At 50.8% G+C, this 25,885-nt stretch overlaps 1 protein-coding gene across 1 annotated transcript; it reads left to right on the forward strand.

Moving 5' to 3' along the window:
* Positions 1 to 297: 297 nt before the first annotated feature.
* On the forward strand, positions 298 to 25,885 carry PLA2G4D (phospholipase A2 group IVD). The gene is made up of 20 exons (XM_008518609.2): positions 298 to 421; positions 3,440 to 3,512; positions 3,702 to 3,838; positions 4,427 to 4,558; positions 5,305 to 5,345; positions 5,722 to 5,764; positions 7,155 to 7,218; positions 7,590 to 7,726; positions 8,554 to 8,664; positions 8,793 to 8,830; positions 8,990 to 9,125; positions 9,450 to 9,586; positions 10,798 to 11,020; positions 16,651 to 16,768; positions 17,155 to 17,292; positions 17,546 to 17,653; positions 17,805 to 17,996; positions 18,278 to 18,444; positions 19,045 to 19,231; positions 20,286 to 25,885. Exons 1-20 carry the CDS (start codon positions 377 to 379, stop codon positions 20,510 to 20,512), a joined length of 2,454 nt encoding a protein of 817 aa, XP_008516831.1. The 5' UTR covers positions 298 to 376; the 3' UTR covers positions 20,513 to 25,885.

Genomic DNA, 25,885 nt, shown 5'->3' on the forward strand with positions numbered 1-25,885 from the left:
CTCTGTCCCAACCCTGCCCTCTGCCCTCATCCTCAGGGGAACTAGCTCCCTGTCACAGCTCCTGGGTCTTGTCTCCCCTCCTCGCTGCATCTGCAGCCTTGACACCCCAGCTCTGGAAGTCGTGCTCCACCTGTGGCTGCTGGAGCCCCGCCAGAGGTTTCAGGAGATGCTGATTGACTCAGCCTCTTGGGGAAGAGGCGAAGGGGCTGGGCTGAGGGAGTGACCTGAGGGTGGAGCCCCAATCTGTTTATAGAAGCGTTGGCTCCCTGAAGGCTGCCAGATTCCTGGTCAGTCCCATCCAATTGGAATAGTTGCTGTCAGCCAGCTAGGGAGCTGGCATCTTGGCAGGGGCTGGAGGGGAGCCGGAAGGGTTGGCATGGAGAGACTGACACCCAGGGAACCACTTGGCCATCCTCACCAGGTAACAGTGTGTCCGAGTCGGTGGACATCACTCAGGGGCGGGCCTGGGGCCAGGGTGCCTTCCAAGAAGCTTCACACAGCTGAAACTGAGGTGATTTTGGCCACTGGGGAGGGCCTGGCCTCAGACCTGGGGTCTCTACCTAGGCAGAGGCCAAGGGTGGGAGGCAGAGGCTGACAGAGTCTGTGCTTGGGGATGGGGAATGGCTGGGATGGATGATCGGCATCCATAGAAGACCAGAGCCTCCCCTGTCCACCATGAGTGACCAGGCGGCAGTCCCCTGAAAGCCCCTCCCCTCCTCCCTGCAAAGGCTCCCGTGCCACATCAGCTGCTGTGTGTCACAGAAGAGACCCCACCAGGCCCACAGCCCACCTCTGCAGGCAGCGGACTTCCTGGAACTGGCTGGAGCCCCGGGACCACACTGTGTGTCCCAGGAGCTCTGCCAGCCCAAATCCCCATCCACTGCCCATTATGTACTGGGCCCAGGAGCCATGAGGCTGTGACCAGGCCAGGGAGGCCTGCAAACTGCTCTCCCCACCCCTGCCAAGTGCTTCCCCTCAGCCCAGATTTCTCATCCTCTACCAGAGACCAAGGCCAGAAGGACTGACTCCCCAGGTCTCTGCTGGTGCCCCAGACAGTGGCCATGAAGGGGGCAAAGTGTGCCAAGCTCACTGTCCTGAGGCATTTGCCTCATTCACAGACCTTGCCAGGCTGCTGGAGCCTTGGTGCTGAGACCCAGGCCTGAACTCTAGACTGGTGCTCCTGGAGAGGACTTGCTTAGGACAGGCCAGATACCAGGGAACCCTGGGGAAGACAGGGGACCCTCCACTGAAGGACAACACCTGCTGCCGCAGCCCATGTTAGCCTGAGTCTGGAGGACCCTCCCCAACGTGGACATCAGTAGAAATGCCCTGTTGGGAGTCTGGGAGGAACCCAAGGCTGCAGAAGCAGGGTGGTGGAGGGGCTGGACGGCCCTGGCTCCATCTCCTCCTCCCATCAGGAGCCCTGAGCCTCAGAGCCCGGCTGTGGAGGTTTCTGGAATGTTCCCCTTAGTCCTATCTCCCTAGAGAAGGCTGGGCATCCTTCTCCTTCCACCCTCTGCTCAGCCTAGACCCAGCCTAGGGGCAAAACTGAAGCCCAAAGTTCATTGACCCTGGGAGCCTGAATCCGCCCACACATCTGGAAGCACCTCGCTTCCAGCTAATGTTCCTGGAACGGAGTCCCTGAGACCGGGCCCTTGACCCCCAACCTTCAAGTTGGCTCCTGGGGCAGGTGAGCTTTGCCCAGCCTCTTTCCTGCTGGAATGGAAGTCTGGAGCCTGACCCCACAGCAAGAGCTTGGCTGGCAGGGCAGGCCAGGCATCCAGGACTCTGGAGCCTGCCCCCACAGCAAGAGCTTGGCTGGCAGGGCAGGCCGGGCATCCAGGACTGGCTCTGGGACGTGCCTGCTGTGTGGTCCAGGAACACCAGCTCAGCCTGACTCAGGAGGTGCAGAGCCTGAGACTATGCTTGCAGCTTCCACCACCTTCTCTCCAACCTCCCCTCACTACCCCACCATGGGTTAATGGGTGCCAGCAGGGGAAAACGTGGCCTGCTCATTTTTCTCTTCCTGCTGAAGACCCCGCGGTCACAGATACTCTGGACCCAAGTCAGGGGACTCCAGCTCCCTCAAACTCCTTGGGCCACATGCCAAGTGACAGGCAGGGGCCAGCACTGAGCCTCTCCAGAGGGAGGAGGATGGAGGAGGCCCCAGAGTCCCCACACAGGGGGAGAGCTGATGGCTAAGACTCTCAGCAGGAAGGCACTCCCAGGATCCTGCAGGAAGCCAACAGGAATGACAAAGACACTCAGCATGAAGCCACAGGAGAGGGAGGATGAGGAAACCCAGGGGAGAAGCGCAGGAATGGGGCACTCGTCTGGAGTGGCTTTGCTGTGGTCCATTGTCCTTTAAGTTTCTCCATGGCAAGTGGAGAGCTGGTCCCGTGGACACTGAGCTGGCCTCTAGAAGACGGCACCTGTGCAGAGCAGAGCCAGGGTCCAGGCGGGAGCCATGGAAGTGGCACTGGTTGCGGAAGAATGCAAAGCATGAAGAAGCTTTGGTCTTATCACGCCATCTCCCAACCATGGGATGCTGAATGTCCACCTTGCAAGGACCACACTTGCAGATCACAGGGGCTTATTATAATAAACCTGTGCAGGGTGCCCAAGAAAAGTGACACAGCCAGGCCTCAGGAAGAACAGAAACCCAAACATCCCCCTGGATCCCTGCAGTGCCACGGACCTCAGCAGTAGGGGTTTGAGATACCCCTTAGTGCTCTGTCCCCTGCAGGACCCAGCCCCCTCTACCTGCCCTCTGCTTTTCCTCCTGCCACCTACTTCTGCTCGTCTTCTCTGCCCCTCTGAGCTTCTGCCCACCCAGTCTCTTCTTCCTCCCCACTGGGCTTGTCTGTGGTCTGATGTGGCCTCACCAGCATTTTAATACACAATGACCCTCACCCTCTGTTCACAGTAATGGCCTGATGCTCTTGGAGTTCCCTAATTCACACTCAAGAGTGGGTGAATACCTGTGGCCATCACAGACCCCTGGGCTCCCCGGGGTTCAGCCTCCCTGGAGTCACATGCTTACTTCCTATCCAGAGAGCTGGGGGGATGCTGGGCAACAGGGTCACATGCTTCACCCCAGGGCTGCCCTCCCTGTGAGCACTGGGGGTGCAGACCCCAAACTGACATGCCCAGTGTGGTGGTCACTCCTCGGCCCTCAGTTCCCTTCTTTCTCCACTACACCGTGCAGTCTTGTCCCTGAAGGGGCGAGGCCCCAAAATTCCACTCCCCGAGGGGTCTGCCACTCCCTGACTGCTGCAGCCTGGGACCATGCCCCAAGGACGGTGGTGAGCGAAGGGTGTTTAGCCCCAGAACACCTGGCAATGAGATGTCACTGAGCATCTCCAGAGAAGCCCCTGCACAGATTGGTGGGGCTTGTGAATGAGCAGGAGGGACTCAGGAGTCGGCTATTTCTCTCCAGGGGGAGGCCTCTGCCTGCTGGCGGCTCACCGTGAAGGTCCTGGAGGCGCGGAGCCTGGGCTGGGCTGACCTGTGTGAGTACCGTTTCCTGGGCTCCAGGGGTGTAGGGACGACTGTGTCCTATGGGAAAGGCCTAGAAAAGTGCCTTGGAGCTGGGCTGGACTGTCCACGGTGGCCACGAGGGTCTCAGTAGGAACCTGGCGAGGCCCCTGAAGAGGGATATGAGAAATTCTCTCTCTTGACACTTCTCTTGATGTTGGCAGTGAGCGAGGCAGACCCCTATGTGATCCTACAGCTGCCAACCGCACCTGGAACGAAGTTTAGGACCAAAACAGTCACCAACTCCAGTCATCCCATATGGAACGAGAGCTTCAGTTTCCTAATCCAGAGTCAGGTCAAGGTAAAGGCCAGGGTACCCCCAGCTGCTCACCCGAGGACAGGCCGTACCCTCCACAGGGAGGGTTCTTGGCGTGTACCTTCCCCCAGGGCTCAGTCGGAGAAAGGGATGGGGAGGAGGGTGTCCCCACGCCCCAGCCTGGATGTGCTGTGTTGGAGAGAAGGTGTAAACCCATCAAGTGGCTGTGGGCCTGATGTCTAACAAGCTGCTGGTCCTCTCCAAGCCCATCTGTGCAATGGAGATAGTAAGAATCCCCTCCTGATTGGGTGGTTGTGAGGTTAAACGAGATAACGCACGGAGGACTCTGAAGACAGTGCCTGTACCGGTACCTTAGGGACCCAGCAAAGCAGGGCTGGAAAACTCTTTGAAAGAATTCTATTTTTTTATAAAAACAAACATTAGCAGTGAGAAATCAGGACCTTGCTGGATTTCCTTTTACTACTTTTAAATTTTACCGTTATTTTTATTTTGAAGTACAAGGCATGGACCCATAATCATCTTTTCTAGTCCTGACCACCAAGTAAGGGTTCAGTGGTGTGAGCTACAGCTGCAAGTAAGTAATGTGCTAAGTTGCTGTTCTCGGGCCCCTAGAATGTTCTGGAGCTGAGCATCTATGACGAGGACTCAGTCACAGAGGATGAGACCTGCTTCAAGGTTCTCTATGACGTCTCAGAAGTCCTCCCTGGCCAGCTTCTCCGGAAGACCTTCTCCCTGTGTCCCCAGGTGGGTGGGGAGTCCTCGTGGGCCCCACCTTTCTGGGCTCCAGGCTGGGCAAGTGGCAGTTTCTCCCATCTGTTGGGACGCTGCTGGGTTAAACTTATTCACGGAAGATGGAAACCCCTCCCAGAGATATTTACATTTTAATAGGAAAGGAGAAGGCTTAAGTTGACTGCTACAGACTGAACCACTCAGTAGAGGAATTTTAGTCCTCTATGGGAGGAAGGTATGGGGTGGTGGAGAACTTCCTAAGGTCCCTCAAAACACAGCTCAGGGTAACTAACCCTTTGGGCAGTCCGGGGCTCTGTCACTCCTGCTCACTGCCTCTGATCCTCCTCTGATGCTTCTGTGGTGCCCAAGGCCTGCTATAGGAAGATTTCTGTGCTCTCTCTCTCCAGGCTGTGAAGGGTGGGGTCAGAGGAAGGCAGAGTTCTGGGGTTGGGTCCCCCTCAAGAGGAAGATGAAATGGGCTCTGGGCATCCTCACGCCTCCCTTGGCTTGTGCTCCTCGTCTCCCGCTTCAGCGTTGCAGGGGAGAGAGACCTATTCTCTGCGGACTCACTGGCTGTGGGTGACTTGGGTAGGGAGCCCGTCTTTCCCTAAGCCTCAATTTCCTCCTCTGTAAAACGGGAAGAATTTTAATGCGTGCTTCCCTAGAGACTGCTTGAGATGACCAGCCAACGCAGGTAAAAGAACTGTGTCCACCAGAAAGACGTCCGTAAATGGTGACCACTTGCTCATCTTTGATTGCAGGGGCAGGAGGAGCTGGATGTGGAGTTCCTGATGGAAGAAACGTGAGTGATATCCCACAGCCCAGAAAGCGTCTCATGACCCGGCTTTGTTCAGGGAAATGTCTTTGACCCACATCTTCCTGTTGGTAAATGCAGCCGAGGTTTGCTGCTCTCATCTCCCCAGCTCTGCCCATCTGGGTCGGGGGATCCCCTTACAGAAATGAGGAGAGGAAGGTCAGCGTTTTCTCTGTTCCTCTCTCTCCCTCTCCCTCCTTACCTTTCACTCTTCAGAAGCATCTCCCCTCACCCTGGATTGTTTCCAGGACTTAGAGTCCGTCAGCTTCACCCAGGGAGCCCTACGTGGGCTGTGAGGGGGCAGGGCAGTGCCGGAAGCATTTGCCTTTGCAAAGCCAGACTCTGGATGGTTTGATTTTTCCAGGTCAGACCGCCCAGAAAGCCTCATCACCAACAACGTCCTTGTGGTAACCACCTTCCCCGGGCTTGTGAGGGGGAGCTGAGGGGGTGGGGGGCCCCAGAGCAGACACTGGGGTCGGGGTGGGGCAGGGCAGCTGCCTGGGGGCTGGGCCAACGCAAGAGCAAGGCTTTGCAGTGAGACCGGCCCTGGCCCCCCAGCCTGGTGGTCACCTGGGTCTGTGGTCAGGAGCTGCAGGGCTTGGAGGGGTCTGGGGCTGAAAGGAACATGGAGAGAGGGGAGGCTGAGGCTCAGGTGAGAGGAGGTTCTGGCCTGAGGCTGGATGGCTGAGAGGGCGTGGGGGGAATTTTCGGTGCTCCTGACGGTGTTGAGTCACATGTGATCAACTCGTAGTTCTTAGCCCTGGAAGGCGGTGAGAAAGCCATGCAGGCCCAGGTCTGGTTCAGGCGTTAATACTGAGGCTCAGAGGGAGTTTCCAGTGTGGAGGGCTTCCAATCTGGGAGCTTTGGGTTAGGGTCAGGGGGTCAATCAGCTCCTACTCTGGACCGTGGAGAGTCCTGGTCAGCTCTCCTTAAACACAGCAAGCTCATGAAGCTGCAGGGGACAGGAATAGGCACAAGGTGGCAAGAGATGCTTTAGAAACTTTCCACTCAGAGTCAAGTCCCGAACAGCAACTCAGGCCTGACCTGGGAGCAGGGCCTGGCCTAACGTGGGGTGAGTAAGGCACCTAGAGCCCCAAACTGAAGAAGGCATCCACCCTCAGGGTCGGGCCAGTGCCTGTTTGATGGGCTAGCGTTACTTTTTCAAAGACACGTTAAAATAGAGTTATACCTACGGCAGCTGCCTCTTAGGTGATGGAATCCAGCGGTGTGTTGTTAAACTCAGCAATTCCACAGGAGAGTTAGTAGCAGGAGTGCAGTGGGCTTCAGGCATATCGGCTGGCACCCTTTGCAGAGAGAACGCAGCAGGCTCACGTGGCAAGTCCGTTAAGTGGAGGACAGTCAGGAGATATTCTAGTTGCTAGAAGTTTAAGTGTTTCTCCAATGCCTCGTGCCCTCATCCTGTGGACCAATGGTGTGCGTACTGCTGTTTGGGAGCAGTTGTAGTAGAATGCATCCTGCAGGTTGAAGCCCCAGGGAAACAGAGAAGAAAGAACTGTGCCTGAAGGCTGGGGCCTTTCGGAGAGTCCAGAAAGTTTGGCAAATCGAGGAGAGCTGGGGAGTAGGGTAGATGGGCTCTCCGGGCTGCTCCCAGACATCTGCCTTAGCAGCTGCAGTGGATCAAAGGTGGGGTGGGGGGTTTCTGCATCCAGCCCCACTCTGGACCCCGCTTCTTGTTCTGTGTGTGGTGGATTTGGAACAGCCGGGGTCAGAGGGGGAGGCTGAGGGAAACTCAGCTTCCCCTGGAGAGCTGCTGGCCCATGATGTGGTCTGCCCCAGGCCCGGGAGCTATCATGCCTGGATGTCCGTCTGGACAGCACAAGGAGCACGGCTCTTGTCGCAGGTGAGACCCGCTCAGAACCAGGTCTGGCCTCCGCCTGGAAGGTGGGGGACAGACGAGGGCAGCAGGGAAACCTGTGCAGGGCACAGCTCGCCTCTTCCTTCTGGCCCACACAACACAAGGGCAACAGGTCTCCTCTGGGCAGGAGGGTCCCCCTGACCCTGGGGAGAGCATGTCAAGGCAGTGGGAGTCCCATGGAGGTTGGGGGGCCCGGCAGGCTGGGGAGGGCCCTTTCCAGAATCCTGTTTGCCACGGTCCAGCCACCTGCCTCCACCACGTCTGGGCAGTACTGCTGGTTTCCCGGGTCCTTGCTGGGGTTCCAGGCTCTTATTCCCCTTGTTCCCCTTGTGTTAACCTGCCCGCTCTCTCTCTAGATCAGGATAAGCTGGAGCTGGAGCTGGTGCTGAAGGGGTCATATGAGGACACACAGACGGCTGCTCTGGACACAGCCTCTGCCTTCTGCTTCCACTACATGGCGGCTCAAGAGGCAGAGCTGAGCGGGCGCCTGAGGGTGGGTGTCAGCTCTGGACCTCTCCCGCCAACCCCAGGCTGGGCAAACTCCAGCTCCTGCGGGCCCCTCCCTGGCCCTCCCCCTGCCAAGGCTCGGCCCCTGTGGCCTTGTCAGTCTCCCCCAGTTTGGCACTGTGCCCTTGGCAGATAGGGAGGACCACCGGGCACCTGGGGTGGGCATAGGGGGGCTGCTCTACCATGCAGGTCTTTGTCTGAACCTTCCAGTGGCTCCTCCAGTGATGCTCTTAGAAGAAAATCCCCCGGGTGTGCCCGGAAGGCCCTGCCCAGCCCGGCCCCTGCCACCTCTGCCACCTCATTTTGTCCCATGCTCCCCTGCCTTCATGATGCTCCAGCCATCCTGGTCTCTCCATGCTTTTCCAACATGCCAACTGCTCTCCCCATCCTCTCTGGCTCCTTCCAACACTGCCTGCTCCCCTTACTCCTCCTTTTTTAGATCTCAGCTCAGACGGCATCTCTTCAGAGGGGCCCTCCTTGACCCTCCATCCTCAATCAACCCCACATACCCACCCTCAGTTACTCTATCATATCACACCGCTTACTTCTTTTCCAACCCTTTCTAACTAACTTAATAAAATCTGTTCACTACCAGTTTCTTTATAGATTCATACACACGAGTCAGTGAGAACCATAAATACTAGCTATTACTACACTAAATAAATATTAACTATTTTTATAATTAATAATAATAATTGTAAATATTGTAATTATTTTTGTATTATCAGAGAGGGACTGTGTCTGTCTGGATCACTGTCTAGATACTCAGTAATGATTTGTTGAATAAACGAAAAAATGTATATTTCCCTCCAGAGCTCGGAAAGCAATGGCTGGAACTCAGACAGCTCAGCAGGGCACCTCACAGTGCCCCTGAGGTCCTTGGCTGTGGGGAAGGAGGTGACCATTGACCTTCCTGCTACAAATGTAAGTGGCCTCAACTGGATGGGAAGTGCCAGTGAGGATAAAGATGGGGGAGCCCAAGGCCTGTAGGGGCACCCACATTCCCCTTGGGGTTTACAACATTCCGAGCAGGGCTCTTGCTTTGATTTCAGGTCCCAGGAGTGAGGCTGCAGCTCAAGACTGAGGACTGGTAAGGGACACTCCGATCTGTGGAAGGCCGTGAGGGGTGGGCAGGGGGCAGGGGAGCGCTGTGGAAAGGGTGGTCCTTGGGGTTGGGAGCGGGGAGGTAATTTGGCAGCTGCTGAGCGATGCAGGTGCCCCCTGACCCTTGGATCCTCCACCACTCCAGCCCCAAGGAGGTGGCCGTGCACCTGAGCTTCGACCTGTGTGCGGAGGAGAAAGCCTTCCTGAGCAGGAGGAAGCGGGTGGCGGCCAGGGCCCTGAAGCAGGCCCTGCAGCTGGAAGGGGACCTGCAGGAGCACGAGGTCTGGGAGCGCAGGGGATGTGGCGCAGACACCTTGGCCTGGACTCAAGGGAGCGCCTGCTTCTTCTGCCCTCTCCAGACACTCCAGCCAGCTGAGGCTGGGCAGGGAGCATGTGGGGGAGATGTGGGGCATGCTGAGCTCTGGGGTTCAAACGCCCTTTGGGGCTCTGTCCAGGGCCGAGAGCTGTCACTTCCTGGGGAGGGGCTGGACACTAGCTCTAACCCTGACTCCATCAGGCCCTGACCACGAGGTCCCTTCCCTGGAGGCAGGAGGCAGCTCCATCCTTGTCCTTGTTAGACCAGCCTGTGTCTGTGTGTGATCCAGGTCCCCGTCGTGGGCATCATGGCCACAGGAGGAGGCGCTCGGGCCATGACCTCTCTCTACGGCCACCTGTTGGCCTTGCAGAAGCTGGGCCTCCTGGACTGCGTGACCTACTTCGGGGGCGTCTCGGGCTCTACATGGTGAGGGCCCTGGGGACTGGAAGAGCAGAGATGAGCAGGCCCCAGATGGGAGTGGAGTGGAGGCTAGAGGGACCCTCTATATGGGGAAGCCAAGTGGCTGTGAGCAGTATGGTCTCATGGGAGTCAAGTGGCTTTCTGAGAAGGGAGGAAATACACATGCAGAGGTCCTGCCACGAGCCAGGCCTTGCCAATGTCCACTCCACGCTGCTAGAGAGGTGCAGGGTAGCTGCTTCAGAAGGAGCTGGTTTGAGTCTCTGCAACACCACTACTGGCTGGGTGGGTGACCTTGAGCAACTTATTTCCTCTGATTCTCAGTTGACTCATCACCAAAATGGGGGCAATAATAGCACATACTCCACAGGATGGGAGTGGGACAGCCCAAGTAAAACACTTAACATATCTAACTCGTCCCGGCACTCCAAATTGGTAGCTTGTTTTTCTTTAATTATTACCTCATTTAATCCTCACAACACTCTCTAGGGTGGTGACTCCTATGGCTCCTATAGTATAGATGAGGAAATTGAGGTCAAGAGATGCAATTTTACCTAAAGACAATCTGGCCTCCCTACACCCCACCCTGTCTGTGATGAGGTGAGAGTTTTCACTGTTAGAGATTCATTCCTTTGAGTCTTATTGAAATGTGACTTTTAGGAGTAAAAGAGGAATAAACTCCTCAGAGGAGTTTAGGTGACAGTTGTTGACAAACAGAGTCTTAAAGGGCTTCAGGACAGACCTATGAAAACTGGACTAGGGTCTGGAGCTGAGCTGGACAGTACAGTAGCCACTAGCCACATGTGGTTGTGGACCACTTGAAATATGGCTAGAGCAAACTGAGATGTGTTATAAATAAAAAATACACAGTGAATTTTGAAGACTAAGTTTGAAAAAAATTAATTTGTTAATTTTTTATATTGATTACATGTTGAAATGATAATTTTCGGGTATATTGAATTAAATGAAATATATTATTAAAATTGTTTTACTGATCTCTTTTGACTTTTTAAAAATGTGGTTACTAGGAAATTTTAAATGACATACGTGGCTCACACTATATTTATACCGGACAGTGCTGATCTGGAAGGCGAGGAAGCCCTGAGACACATTTTCCAGCTAGGAGGAGCCCTGTTGGAAGTCAGAGGGAGGGAAGTAAGAGTTGCAGCGACCCGTGCTGGGCCTCGGCCTCCTGCTGCACGGTCCCTTTTTTCTCCCAGGACAATGGCCCACCTCTACGGGGACCCTGAGTGGTCGCAGAGAGACCTTGAGGGACCCATCAGACACGCCCGAGAGCACCTGGCCAAGAGCAAGCTGGACGCCTTCTCCCCAGAGCGCCTGGAGAGCTACCGGCGGGAGCTGGAGCTCCGGGCGGAGCAGGGCCACCCCGTGACCTTCGTGGACCTGTGGGCTCTGGCGCTGGAGGCCATGCTGCACGGCCAGGTAGGACGCCCGTGCGGGGCGGGGCGCGTGCTCGGGTGGGGCTGGCGCGCGCGCGCCTTTCCTGCCAGGGTGGGAGAGACTGCGACCTGGTTCAAGGCTGTGGGAACTCCAGTGTTTCAGTGTTTGCCCAACTTGGAGATGCCGCCTTTTTGAGTCAGGCTATTCTTCGGTTAATTGCCGTCAAACAGAATTGCTGGATCTCCCGAGAGCTAGGGACCAGTCAATGCCAAAGTCAGTAAAGTAAACAAAGCTTTTGCGGTGTGTTTGAGTCAGTGAGATTGCTCCAACAGCTTTTATTTCAGTTATACTGCGTTATGAAATGTATTCTTCTTCTTAATCTTCATGGTAGTGTTAAAAGCACAGACTCTGGAGCCAGATTCCCTGGGTTCTAATCCCAGGGCCTCTTACCAGCTCTGTGTCCTCAAGCAAGTTACTTAACCTTTCTGTGCCTCAGTTTTCTCATCTGTACAATGGGAATGAGAATAGTACTTAGCTCATAAGGTTGTTGTGAGTACTCAGTGGTCCCTTGGTATAGAGTAAGCATGAAGTGTTAGCTGTTATATTTCTTTACTATTGTGCAAACAGCATCAAGACAAAACTGAACATATGCATTTTTTATATATTGCTTCCTTAAGGAAAGTTTAGTAAGTTAACTGCTAAATCTCAGATGAACTGATCAAATTATTAAAATCAGTGATTGTTTCACTGTTGTTTTACTGCACAGAGCTATCTGAACAAAGTTTCTTTTAAAGCATTTGAAAGGATTAAAACTCAAAAAGTTTCTTTAATATGCATAACAAAAAAGTAAACTATCAAATAAATTAGCAGAGGAAGGATTCTTATCTTTCTTTTCAGGACTTTGACCAAGAATGCTTATCATGTAAACTAACCAAAAATGAATTTGCTTTGAATTTTTTTCTTTACATTTTCTTGCGGGCAAGCACAATGCTACTTGGAAATCACCAACCATTCGTATTTTTTATTTTTTCGTTTAAAAATATTTGTTGTAAAAATCTTAATATTTGTTATTAAATTTTTACTATGCTTCAGACCTAAGAAAGTGCATAAAGCATAGAGAATAATGTAATGAGTATGCATGATCTCACCAACCAGCCTAGGAATTGAAATGTTACAGAAAGGGCTGAAGCCCCCTGGGGACCCCTCCGCAGCCCCATTTCCTTCCCACCCCCAGAGGTAACCACCATCCTGAATTTAGGTTTATCATCACATGCCTATCTGCAATCTGTACACTTTATTATGTTACATAATGCATAACATAACTACATAACATGTATTTTATATACCTTTATTATATACACCTTTATTACATAGACTTTAGTAAAAATATATATCCTTAAGAAAAATATAATATTTGCACGAATGGTTTGTATAAGTCTCCTCGTGCACATGTGTAAGAGATTCTCTAAGCCTTGAGGATGTCTACCCACCGGTGGAATTGTTAGGCCATTGGGTAAGTGTGCCTTCCACTTTCCCAGCTGTTATCAAATTGTTCTCCAGAAGGCTCGTATGAATTCGCACTCTCACCACCAGTGTCTCGTCGTTTCTTTTCCTCTACATGCTCTTTAGGCTTTTCAATTTTTGTTCATTTTATAGGTGTAAAATGAAATTTTATTGTAGTTTTCCATTTCCTTGATTTTTAGTGTGACATCATATTTGCAAGTTTGTCACTGCAACTTCCTCTTCTACGGATTACCTACTCAAATCCTTCTCCATTTTTCTATTTAATTCTTCTTTTTTATATTTTGTGGCAATTTTTTGTATATGCTAGATATTGTCTTTATCAGTTCTAATAGATTTTGATGCATAATTTTAATATTATCCAGTGTATCATTTTTTTCTTTACAGTTTGTGCTTTTAGTGTCTTCCTTAAGAAATCTTTCCCTCCCCCAAAGTTATGAGATCTTCCTATATATTCTTTTTTAAAGAAATATTTATTTATTTATTTATTTTGAGGACGATTAGCCCTGAACTAACATCTGTTGCCAATCCTCTTTTTGCTGAGGAAAACTGGCCCTGAGCTAACATCCATGCCCATCTTCCTCTACTTTATACATGGGATGCCTACCACAGCATGGCTTGCCAAGTGGTGCCATGTCGGCACCCGGGATGCGAACCAGGGAACCCTGGACCGCTAAAGTGGAACATAACCACTGCGCCACCAGGCTGGCCCCCTATATATTCTTATAAAAGTTTTAAAGATTTGGTTTTCAGAATTAGGCCTTTAATCCACCCTGAATTTATCGGCAGGTCTTATGTGTATGGGAATCCAGTTTTATTACTTTCCCATATGGATAGCAAACTTTCCCAATATCACTTATTGATTTTTTTTTTCTCTACTGATCTGATTCTGCTTCTGTCGTGTGTCAGCTTTCATATATTCACGGGACTCTTCCTGAGTTCTATTCCGTTCTAATGGGGCTGGTTCTCCATCCGTGTGCCAGTATCGCAGTGGCTGAGTTACTCTACCTTTGTAATAAACCTTGGTATCTGACAGGGCAAACGTACCCCCATCCGCCACCTGGCTTCTTCTCGGAATCACCTTGGCTACCTTTGGCCCTTTCTTCTTCTGTACACATAAGAGAATCAGCTACGCAAGTTTCATGATAAATGTTGTTGGGATTTTTATAGAAATGGCATTGAATTTATCAAACCAATGTAATTACTTGAAATATTTTTATTTTCTTAATATAGTTTGTGTATTCTTTAGATCTACTGTTTAAGTTTATGTTCGGTTTTGAGAGTGTTGTGTTTTATTAACTGACTGTTCTGCCTGGTGGCAGCATCTGGTTACTATGAGTGGGAGAAGCTGGTTTTGATGGTTCACTTTATGAGGTACTAGAAAATGCAGTTTGATCCGAGACTAGAAAGAAGACTTTAATTGCCGTTTGATCCTCCAGTAATGACTTAATGCATGGTTTTATGGACAAGGTTTATAGTCATTTTTAAAAAGTCAAACTTAATTAGTTTTTTGTTGTTCACAAGAATAAAAAATCTTGTAAAATTATTGAACAACAGAATGTTCTTTTTTTTTTAAAGATTGGCACCTGAGCTAACAACTGTTGCCAATCTTCTTTTTTTTTTTCCTGCTTTTTCTCCCCAAATCCCCCCAGTACATAGTTGTATATTTTAGTTGTGGGTCCTTCTAGTTGTGGCATGTGGGACGCCACCTCAGTGTGGCCTGACTAGTGGTGTCCGCGCCCGGGATCTGAACTGGTAAAACCCTGGGCCGCTGAAGCGGAGCGTCCCAACTTAACCACTCGGCCACGGGGCCCGCCCCAACAATCTATTCTTAAAATAGCACCCTTGTGGTTTTAAAACTTTTGTCGCCATATGAAAGCTTTTCAAATATTGTTTCTTTTTTTCTGGGTTATCATGTTTTATGTCTTAAAGCCAGCATTCATTGTATGCTTTTTAAAATAATTCTTTATTCAGAAAAATTTCATGTTGGTTTCAAATTTTACCTATCGTCTCTATCCCATGCTAATCTACAGTACCAAAAGTCAGTTTAAAGTGTCGGAAAATACAACTCCATTCATAACGAACCTCAGTTTCATTCATATTAAATATTATTAGAGAAATATTATACCCTGAACTTTACTCAGAACATGGTTAGTCTACATACTTCTACACTGTCGCTTTGGTTTTGGTGAAAACCCACCCGTAAAATGCACCTGTTACGATCAGTGCTTCTCAAACCATCTCTTTGAAACATTTTTCTTTAATCTTTTGCTGGCACGTACTCAGCTGCTTGGGAGCGGCTCACCCTTCCTCAAGGAGAAACTCACAGTTTTTCTCTTCTCTTTTCCTGACTTAAGAAGGTCTTAAGTGTTTTTCTTCAACTCTGGACAAAAGGTTTTGCACACACGCTTTAATCCCACCCCATACAATGCCCAGACCACATCAACATGTCGCCACGCTCCCACGCTTCAGGTGGGACCCGTGAGTCGTCAGAGTGGTGTTCTGCAGAGTTGGGGGTCCTCGTTTGGAAACGGGGGGGCTAGAGCCGGACAGGCCTGTGGTGACTTACTGGTAGCTAGTCAAAGGAAGAGGAAGACTGGGAGCTGTCTCAGTAGATGGGGGGGTGCTGGCCCTTTTCCAAACCTTTCCCCAGGGCAGAAATTGTGCATCTGTAGTAAAAGGACACATTTTCCCTCAATGTACATGTCAAAAGAGCAGGCAAACAGGATTCCTAAAGAAAAATTGCAGGTATTAATCAGGCCCCCTCTCACTCAACAAGTACATACATTCACACCCATAGGACTGACTTGTAGATACGACGAATCGTCCTGCCAGCGGGCTCGAGACTTAGTTGGGGATTTCCCTTTGGATTTCCTGTAACTCAAGTCATATTGGGTATCACTGAAGAGCTGGGGAAGTGATGACTGTGGTTGACACATGAGTGCTCTTATCTCGTGACAGAGGGCTGCCAGGAGGGAAGAGGAGGTTCCCCGTGGGTGTGGACGGGGACTCCTCACTGCTGGGCTAGAATCCTGGGACACAGACCTGGCTGATCATCGGAACCACCTGAGGAGATTTTTAAAAAGGCAAATTCCTAAGTGGCTCCTGCAGATTCTCAGAAGAGCCCCCTGATCAGTATATTTAACACGCTGTCTAAGTAAATCCGATGATAAGGGCTGACTTGGTAGGTTGGGAACTCCCAAGGTCCAGCTGCTGAGTGAGGTGCCTTCCAGCTCAGAGAGCCTAGGAGAGGGATGCACGTTCGTGGTACACGTACGGCTCCATCAGAAACAGCCCAGGGCCTGTGGCGGCAGAGCCCTCCCAAGGTGAGGCTCCACGCAGCCGCCACCATTCGCCTTACTGTCGCTTGAGATGAACCCTATTTGCATGTTTGGTCCAGGACAGAAGGAGAACTTTCTGTGCCCCTAGAACTCGGTGAGGCTTGGTAGAGGGGTGAGGGGCTCACCTCCCCAAAAGGCAAGCCACAGTCCTGGCCATCAAAGGCAGGGCCTGGAATTTTATTGAAGAGAAAATTAGAAACAGAAGGCAAGAATGAACACTGGGGTAAACTGCACACTGTGCAAAGCAGGAAAGAAGTGGGTGCGGAGGGGAGGCAAGGATGTCAGGAAAGCATTGGGAGGGGCTGAAACTTGAACTGCATTAAGGTGAACCCAGAAGGGGTGGCCCATCCCCTGGCAGAGCTTACAATGTATACTAAATGGGGATTCCTGTGTCCTTTCGGGAAAGCAATGAGTGTGTGTGCATGCGCATGTGGATGGGTATGTGTGTTGTGCCTTTGTGTCTGTGTGTCAGGGTCCACCCTTTAACCCATAAAGTTGGGGCCGCTGGAACCACAGAATGCAGGGGTGGGGTGTCACTGTTGACATTGTGGTGCTTGTAAATGGTACTCTATGAAGATATGCAGTGCACAACCTGCATGGCCCTACATGGCGACCCTGCATATGGGGCTGGTCAGAACCTGGGGGTGGGAGTGGGAACTGAATGTGTGTACCCACGTATGACACCCGAATCCTGATGGGGGAGCTGCCTCCTCACCCCCAGCCTGTGCCCCTGCCCCACTCCTGTCCTGGTGGAGTTGCTTCCTCCATGGTGCTCCCAACCTCACTTAGGCCCTCATGCCCCCACCCTAGGTGATGGATCAGAAGCTGTCAGGACAGAGAGCTGCACTGGAGCGGGGCCAAAACCCCCTGCCCCTCTACTTGAGCCTCAATGTCAAAGAGAACAATCTGGGGACCTTCGACTTCAAGGGTACAGTCCTCAGCTCTGTCCACTTCACCCTCCAATACATACACACACAGCATACACAAACACTTCCTCTGCGCCCTGTGAGTCTCCAGAGAATTCAAACAGAAAACTCCTGCACAGATCGCCTGTGCAGCCACCTGGAAGGGTGGTGGTTCTGAGGGCTGATGAGCCAGCCAGTGGAGCTCGCTGTCCTGGAGGGGAGTGGGTAGGCGTCGGGGCTGGTGGGGGGGTTGTGGTCAAGGGGCTGGGTGGGGGAGTGGTCAGCCCAGGGGTCAGCCAGGCAGGGAGGAGGCTGTGGCCTGCTGGGGGGCAGTACCTTTGGCCTTTGTCAGAGGCGGGCTCCCCCCAGCCAGCTCTCCTCCCATCCCTGCCTCTGCCTCCTCTCTCAGAGTGGGTTGAGTTCTCCCCCTATGAGGTCGGGTTCCTGAAGTACGGTGCCTTCGTCCCCTCCGAGCTCTTTGGCTCTGAGTTCTTCATGGGGCGGCTGATGAGGAGACTCCCTGAGTCCCGGATCTGCTTTCTGGAAGGTGAGGGTGGTCACTTTGAAGACCCTGGACAGTCTCGGGCCGGGCCTGTCTGACTGGACGTGACTCCTGTACTCGGGTCTGGCAGAGCCCCCGGGTAAGGGCCAAGGTTGAGCTGGGGAAGCCCCACTGGGGCAGCCTGCTCCCTGCTCCCATTTTCCATCCGCACCTAAGGGTGGGGGACCACTGGCTTCCAGGCGATGGGAGCAGGGTGCTGAGGCCTGAGGCTGACCTCTCATGGGGATTTGGCCTCCAGGTATCTGGAGCAACATTTTCTCCCTGAACTTGCTGGATGCCTGGTATGACCTCACCAGCTCTGGTGACGACTGGAGACAGCATATCAAGGACAAGATCAGGGACCTAGGTAGGAAAGGGACACAGTGAGGGGAGCCGAGGATGAGGCCACTTCCCCTTCAGAGGCTGCAGGGGCTGGGGCCTGTGGGCTGTCAGAAGAGAGGCATGGCCAGGCATTTACAGGCCCCTCACTGGACCAATGTCTGTTTCTCTGGGCCCAGAGGAGCCCTCTGCCTCCTCAAGGACCTCCTCAAGGCCAGAGACCTCTTGGCTGCAGCCTGGAACAGCACTGGCCCAGGCGTTTAAGGGCTTCCTGACCAACAGGCCGCTCCACCAGCACAGCTCCAACTTCCTCCGGGGCCTCCAGCTGCACCAGGACTACTGTGGCCAGAAAGCCTTCTCCACCTGGGCGGGTAAGGACCACTCCCATGTGTCCTCAGGTAACAAGGTTGGGCTCCCAGGTGGAGATGGACCATGGCTGGGACTGGCAGAGGCCTGGGGTGGGGGGAGTCACAGCATCCACTTCTGGGATGTGGCCTGGAGACGGTCTTGGGAAGGGCTGGGGTGGCATGTGCGCTCAGAGGGTGACACCAGAGGCAAGAAGGGGACATGGAGGCAAATGTGATATGAAGGGGGCGAATGGATGATCTGTGGCAGAGGGGCTGCCCCTGACCATAGCTGTCTCCCTTGTCAGACTGCCAGCGAGACTCCACCCCTGGCCAACTGACCCCATGGGAGCGCCAGCTCTGCCTCGTGGATGCCGGCTTCTTTCTCAACACTAGCTGTCCCGCCATGCTCCGGCCAGGCCGCAGGCTGGACCTCATACTCTCCTTTGACTACTCCCTATCCTCGCCCTTTGAGGTGCCAGACCCTCTGCCTGGCCAGGCTAAGCTCCTGAGCAGCAGGACCCCTGAGCCACTGGCCCAGACCTCCTTGGTTCCCAAGGGGAGGGGGGTTGACAGGCTCTGACCCACAGGCTCCTGCCAGCGTCCCTGGTTGGGAAGGGCTGTGGAGGTGCTGGGGCCCTGGGCTTCCAGGCAGGGGGAACAGCTGGACAGAGCCGAGAGGAGACCCTGTCCTGTCCACATCCATCCCCCCGGGGCCTCACTGGGGACCCTGGGGGGCGGTGGGTAGGGCCATGATATAGAAGTGGGTCCCCTACTAGCGCCCTCTAGGCTGTGGGATTTGAAAACCCAGCAACAGCAATCCTAAGTGGAGGCAGGGTGCTAGGTCTGTACTGCATCTACAGATTTTAACCAAACAACATAGTAGACTGCCAGGATCTTTCACCTCCTTCCGAGGTACCATGTAGCTTAACTGGGCCACGAACAGGACAGAACCAGGTTGTCTTGACACTGAACAGTCAGTCTGGGCTGGAGCCGTCCTAGCATCTTCTTGAGCGCTGACCTGGGATGACCGGGAACTAGCCGGTTCTCTCTGGGCCGCCCTCTGCCCCCCCAGGTGCTGCAGCACACAGAGCTGTACTGCCGGGGCCAGGGGCTGCCGTTCCCCCACGTGGAGCCCAGCCCTCAGGACCAGCACCAGCCCAGGGAGTGCCACCTCTTCTTGGACCCCACCTGCCCTGATGCCCCTGTCCTCCTGCACTTCCCGCTTGTCAATGCCTCCTTCAAGGACCACTCGGCCCCTGGTGAGGCAGCCCCTCCCTCTCTAACAGCCTGGCAGCCTGGCCCCTCCCCAGTTCCCCTGTGGTCAGCGGAGGGGGAGAGTCTCAGGCTGGTCCAATCTAGTTTTGGCCTGAAGGCCCACATCCCCACAGGGGCCCTCTGTGAAGTCGCTGTGCTGCTGTCCTCTTTGCTATGACCCAGGCTTGTTGGGCCTCTCCCTTCCCTAGTCCCCCTAACTACACCTGGGCTCCTCTGCTCTCCTGCCCTATGGGGTGGTGTGTGGGAATTCCTGCATCCGGAGGCCCTCCCGCATTGTCCCTGTCTGCAGCCATCTCCACCGCTGCTCAGGCACCAAGCTGTTGGAGGACTTCATAAAGGCCAGGACAGAGAGACCCCAGTCCCTCTCTCTCTGACTCCCCTCAACCTACCTGGGTTTTCAGTGGGCCTCTCTATCATCCTGCCCCAGCCCAGGCTGGGGTCCTTTCTTAGGGAGCTGGGCCTCTACTCCGGGGCCCCCAGAATCTAAACCCTCATCACGTTCCTTCCAATCCTCATCTTCCACCAAGTGGCCAGACTTCTATTTCCTTTTGGTGGGAAAACCTAATTTCTGCCTTTGTGCATTATTCCTGGCTTTCCAGTTCCCGCCATACTTCCAAACCTTCCAGCTTTACTCTTAACATGCTCAGCCCACATCTTGGAATTCTCTTTCTCTCTCAACAAAGACTGGTTCTTGCAAAGCCTTTTGGTTTTCAGACTCTTGTTTCCATCCTGGGTTTTTAAGTATCCATTCACTAACCTAATTGACTTTGCTGTTCTGGCTGTTTCCACCTTACCCCCGAAGGTGACAGATATGGGGTTGCGTGAGTTGTGGAAGAAGGGTAATGCTGCAAGGAAATGTGGGGAGCAAATCCTTCCTATCTCAAATAGCATCCTAGTATCCACATTTATATTCTGGGCAAAGGACACAGAGGGCTGGGAGAGAAGCAGGGAGCCCCTTCTGTGGGGAGCAGCCCAACCCCGTGCCCAGCTGTGGAGGCCTATGGGTCCTGCTCCTCACCCCCTCACTCCCCTGGGCAGGTGTCCAGCGCAGTCCTGCACAGCTCCCGGCCGGCCAGGTGGACCTCACTGGGGCTACCTCACCCTATTCCCTGTTCAACATGACCTACAAGGAGGAAGACTTTGACCGCCTGCTGCAGCTCAGTGACTACAACGTACGGAACAGCCAGGGTGCCATCCTGCAGGCCTTGAGGACCGCTCTGAAGCACCGGGCCCTGGGGGCCAGGCTTCCAGGGGCGCAGACTTGAGGCTGCTCAGGGGCCCCAGGATCCTGACGGCCACACTCGGACCCTCTCAGGGCTGGGGGCTTAACCCAGCCACAGCTGGGCACGGCCACAGCCATTGCTGGGCGGGAGTCCCCTGGCTCTCCCAGGCCTGGGCCACCCCTGCAGCTGGTCTCACTGCCCAGAGGGGCTGTGTCCCACCCACACTTCTCCCTCACCTTCGTAGCTGGTTTGAGAGGAGCCAAAAATAAACTCCTCACCAGGCTGGTGTGTAGAACAGCTGGTCTGACCAGACGAACGTTCACACGTAATGATTGTCATGTTTGAGCAGAATGGATTTGGGGCACAAGCTGGAGGTGTCAGACCAGGAGTGGGGACAGGTAGGGCAGGGGATGGCCTGACTGAGGGGTGGCTCCAGCGATCAGGAGTCACAGTCTGTCCTGAGAGGCATCTCTTCCTCTCCCTCCTCTTTCTTCTTCTTCTTTTTTTTTTCTCTTGAGCAGACAAACCAGTTTACTCATACAAGCAAAAGTCCATTTAGATTGTTTTGCAAAACAAGTGGAACTTAACTAGGACCACTTCTTGTTAATGCCTCTAAACATCATAAACAAAACTCAAACTGTTCCCCGAAATTGATATAAGGTGACCACTTTTAACCAATTCCCTATCACTAATAAAACTGTAAAGTTACAACCAATCACTGTGAAGAGTGGACAGCCGCTGCCTCCTCACTGAATGAGCTGCCCTATGACAATATACCTCTGAGCCTCGTTCCATATTCTGACATAAGAATGGCAACACCTGCTTTCTTTTGTTTGCTGTTAGCTTGGAGTATGGTCTCCCATCCCTTCACTCTGAGCCCATGTTTGTCTTTAGAGCTGAGATGTGTTTCCTGGAGGCAGCATATTGTTGAGTCTCGTTTTTTATCCATCCAACTACTCTGAGTCTTTTGACTGGAGAATTTGATCCATTTATATTTAGAGTGATTATTGATATATGAGGGCTTAATGCTGCCATTTTATCTCTTGTTTTATGATTGTTCCATACAATGGAAATTGTTTCTTTTTCCTTGTATTTCTGTCCGGCATTTCAATTTGATGGTTTTCTGTGATGGTTTTATTAGTTTTCTATTTGTTTATGATTTGTGGCTCTGCTCTGATTTTTTGTTTCATGGTTACCGTGAGGTTTATATAAAATATTTCATAGATGAGATAGGCCATTTTCTCATAGCTTCTTATCTCCATGAGCCTAAGCAGCTTCCATCCCTTCCCTCTGCCCCTTCTATGTTTTTGTGGTCAGAAATTATTCTTTTTGGTCTTGTGAGTTTGTGACTAAATTGAAGTGTTCACAGTTATTTTTGATGCTTTCCTTCCCTTTATCTTTTACGTTATAAGTGTTTGCTAACCTGTTCTGATAGAGTGCTGCAGTTTTCTGGTTCTGTTTGTCTGTTTATCTCCTTGCTCAAAGCTTTGTAAACCTTTGCCTTTTAGTTTCAGGTAGAAAGGCTCCCTCCATTGTTTCTTGTAAGGCAGGTCTCATGGCAATGGACTCCCTCAGCTTTTGTTTATCTGGGAAAGCTTTTATTTCTCCATCATATCTGAAGGATAATTTTGCTGGATAGAGTATTCTTGGCTGATAGTTTTGTCTTTGAATGTTTTGAATATATTATTCCACTCTCTTCTAGCCTGTAGAGTTTCTGCTGAGAAATCCACTGAAAGCCTGATGGGGCTTCCTTTATAGGTTATTTTCTTCTGCCTTGCTGCCCTTAATATTTTTTCTTTGTCATTGACTTTTGCCAGTTTTAATATTATATGCCTTGGAGAGGGTCTTTTTGCACTGATGTAATTAGGAGTTCTTTTGGCTTCATGTATTTGTATGTCCAGTTCCTTCCACAGTTGTGGGAAATTCTCAGCTATTATTTCTTTGAACAAACTCTCTGCTCCTTTCTCCATCTCGTCTCCCTCTGGGATGCCTATAATCCTTATGTTACTTTTTGTAATTGAGTCAGATGTTTCTCATAAAATTTCTTCAGTTCTCTCTCCTCCTCCACCTAAAGCATTTCTAGGTTTCTATTTTTGAGGTCACTGATTCTCTCCTCCATAAGATGTGCTCTATTTTTTATGCTTTCTACATTATTTTTTTATCTCATTAATTGTGTTCTTCATATCCAGAATTCATTTTGGTTTTTTTTGGACTTCATTCTCTTTGGTGATGTATTCCTTCTGTTCATTAATTTTATTCCTGACCTCATTGAACAGTCTTTCCGAGTTTCCTTTGACTCATTGAGTTTCTTTATGACAGCTCTTTTGAATTTTCTGTCAGTTAGATCACAGACTTCTGTGACTTCACGTTTGGTTTCTGGAGAGTTGTCGTTTTCCTTCTGTTCTGCAGGGTTACTGTAGTTCCTCATGGTGTTCGATGAATTGATCCTCCGCTGGCACATTTGTGGCAGTAAACACCTTTTCTTATTTGGGTGCAGCTTTGGTTACTTTGGTCCTGGTCCCCTGGGTCTCGTGTTCCTCCACTGGCTCTCCCTGGGCTTGGATGCTGCTGTCCTGTGCACCACCTGTGCTGCTGTTCCTGGCTTGTCTTGAGGTGCTGGTTGCACACTGCCAGGGGTGCTGGGATCACGGGCCTCACTCTTGCTGGTGGGGACCTGGGGACTTGTATATAGCCGCTGCTGCTGGTGGAGCTGGTGTTGGAGTTGCCGCCACTGGGGGCTGGGTCAGAGTTTCTGCTGTGGTTCCTGCAGCTTCTAGTCACCTGCCACTACTTGTGGGGTAGGGGCAGGGGCTGTTATTTCTGTTCCTGCACCATCTGCTCATAGTTGTGCTGGTGGGGCCACTCTGCATTCACATGGGCTGGCCTGCAGCTGCTCAGTGGGTTGCGCTGGTATGGGCTGGGCCGCTGTGATCCATGGGTTGCCCTCTGGTGGAGAGTGGGTGGGTGGGGTCACTGCAGCAGGGTGTGTGCTCCCACAGGCCAGGCTACTATCACTCTGCAAGCGTTCACACACAGGCCAGGCTGCCCCTGCCTCCACTCACAGTCACATTGGCCATTGTATGAAGATCCACGACCCGGATCACTGCCACCAGGATGGGGTGGGGGTCACTCCCCTAGTTCCACTGCTTCCTGGGGGGTCCCATCTGCCCACCTTCAGATGTCTGGCTGCGTGGATCTCTCAGGCGTCCTGTTGTGCTGCGTAGGGAACCCTCTGCTGGTTAATGGATGTCTGTTTAGTTGTAATTTAAGAGAGGAGAGACAAAGGGAACAACTCACTCTGCTATCTTGCTGACATCACTCCTCCTCATTCTTCTTTTATGTTGTTTTTAAACAACTTTAGTGAGATATAACCCACATACCATACAATTCATTCATTTAAAGTGTATAATTCAGTGACTTTTACTATGCATTCAGAGTTGTACAACTATCATCACAATCAATTTGAGAGCATTTCCATTACCCCAAAAAGAAACTTAGCTGTCAACCTCACACCACTACCCCTCCCCACCAGCCCTAGGCAACCACTAATCTACTTTCTGTTTCTATAGATTTGCTTATTCTAGACATTTCATATAAACGAAATCATACAATACGTGGCCTTTAGTGTCTGGCTTCTTTCACTTAACATATGTTTTCAAGGTACATCATGTTGTAGCATGTATCAATACTTCGTCCCTTTTTATGGCTGCATGATATTCCACTGTACGGATATACTACACTTTATCTATTTATTGCTTGTTGGACATTTGAATTGTTTCTACTTTTTTGGCTATTATGAATAATGTTGCTATGAACATTCATATACAAGTTTTTGTGTGAATAATGTTTTTAATTCTCTTGCACGTGTACCTAGGAGTGAAATTGCTGGGTCATATGGCAATTCTTTGCTTAACCTTTGAGGAACTGCCAGACTGTTTTCCAAAGCAGCTGCACCATTTTAGATTCCTGTCAGCATTGTATCAGGGTTCCAATTTCTCCACACCTTTGCCAACACTTGTTATTATCTGTCTTTTTTATTATAACCATCGCTATTGGGCATGAAGTGGTATCTTATATGCATTTTCCTAATGACTAATGATCTTTTTAGTTTCTTATTGACCTTTTGTATATCTTCTTTAAAGAAATATCTATTCCGATCTCTCTTGCCCATTTTAATTGGGTTCTTTTTTTTTTTTAAAGATTTTATTTTTCCTTTTTCTCCCCAAAGCCCCCTGGTACATAGGTGTATATATATTTTTTTAGTTTTGCGTCCTTCTAGTTGGGGCATGTGGGACACTGCCTCATTGTGGCCTGATGAGTGGTGCCACGTCTGTGCCCAGGATCTGAACTGGTGAAAACCTAGGCCACCAAAGTAGAGCACATGAACTCAACCACTCAGCCATGGGGCTGGCCCCTTAATTAGATTCTTTATCTTTTTATTGTTGAGTTGTAAGAATTCTTTATATATTTTACATACAAATCCTGATCCAGTATATGATTTACAAAGTTTTCTCCCAGGCTGTGGGTTGTTTTTTCATTCTCTTGATCATATCTTTTGGAGCACAGAAGTTTTTTATTTTGATGATGTCATTTATCTATATTTTCTTTTGCTTCTTGTGCCTTTGGTGTTATATTTAAGGAACCATTGCCTGATCCAAGGTCATGAAGATTTCCACCTAGGTTTTCTTCTAATAGTTTTACAATTTTAGCTCTTAGATTTAGGTCTTTGATCCATCGTGAGTTAGTTTTCATATATGGTGTGAAGTGGGGGTTTGACTTTGTTCGTTTGCATGTGAATATCCAGTTGTTCCAGCACCATTTGCTGAAAAGGTTGTCCTTTCCCCCATTGAATGGTCTTGACAGTGTTGTTGAAAAGCAATTAGCTGTAAATGTGAGGGCTTATTTCTGGACTCTGGTCCTATTTCTTTGACCTATTTGTCTGTCTATATGCTGATACCACACTGTCTTGATTACTGTCACTTTGTAGTAAATTTTGAAATCAGAAAGTGTGAGTCCTCCAAATTTGCTCTTCATTTTCAAGATTTTATTGCTATTCAGGGATCCTTGAATTCCTGTATGAATATTAGGATTAGTTTGTCAATTTGAGCAGAGAAGACAGCTGGGATTTTGCTGGGGCTCGAATTGAATCTGTAGATGAATTTGGGGGGTACTGCCATCTTAACAATTGTGAGTCTTTTGATTCATGAACATGTGATGTATTTCCATTTATTTAGGTCTTCTTTTATTTCTTTCAACAATGTGTTGTAGATTTCAGTGTACAAGTCTTACATTTGTTTGGTTAAGTTTATTCCTAAATACTTTATGCTCTTTGAGGCTATTGTAAATTGAGTTATTAATTTCATTTTTGGATTGTTCGTTGCCATTGTAAAGAAATACAATTGATTTTTGTATATT

The sequence above is a fragment of the Equus przewalskii genome, chromosome 1, assembly GCF_037783145.1.
Source record: "Equus przewalskii isolate Varuska chromosome 1, EquPr2, whole genome shotgun sequence".
NCBI lineage: Eukaryota > Metazoa > Chordata > Mammalia > Perissodactyla > Equidae > Equus > Equus przewalskii.

Coding starts and splice junctions, on each gene's coding strand:
- PLA2G4D (XM_008518609.2), top strand. CDS start 377: ATGGAGAGACTGACACCCAGGGAACCACTTGGCCATCCTCACCAG. Junction 3,513..3,701: donor CCTGGGCTGGGCTGACCTGT/GTGAGTACCGTT, acceptor TGATGTTGGCAG/TGAGCGAGGCAGACCCCTAT. Junction 16,769..17,154: donor GGGGACCTTCGACTTCAAGG/GTACAGTCCTCA, acceptor CTCCTCTCTCAG/AGTGGGTTGAGTTCTCCCCC.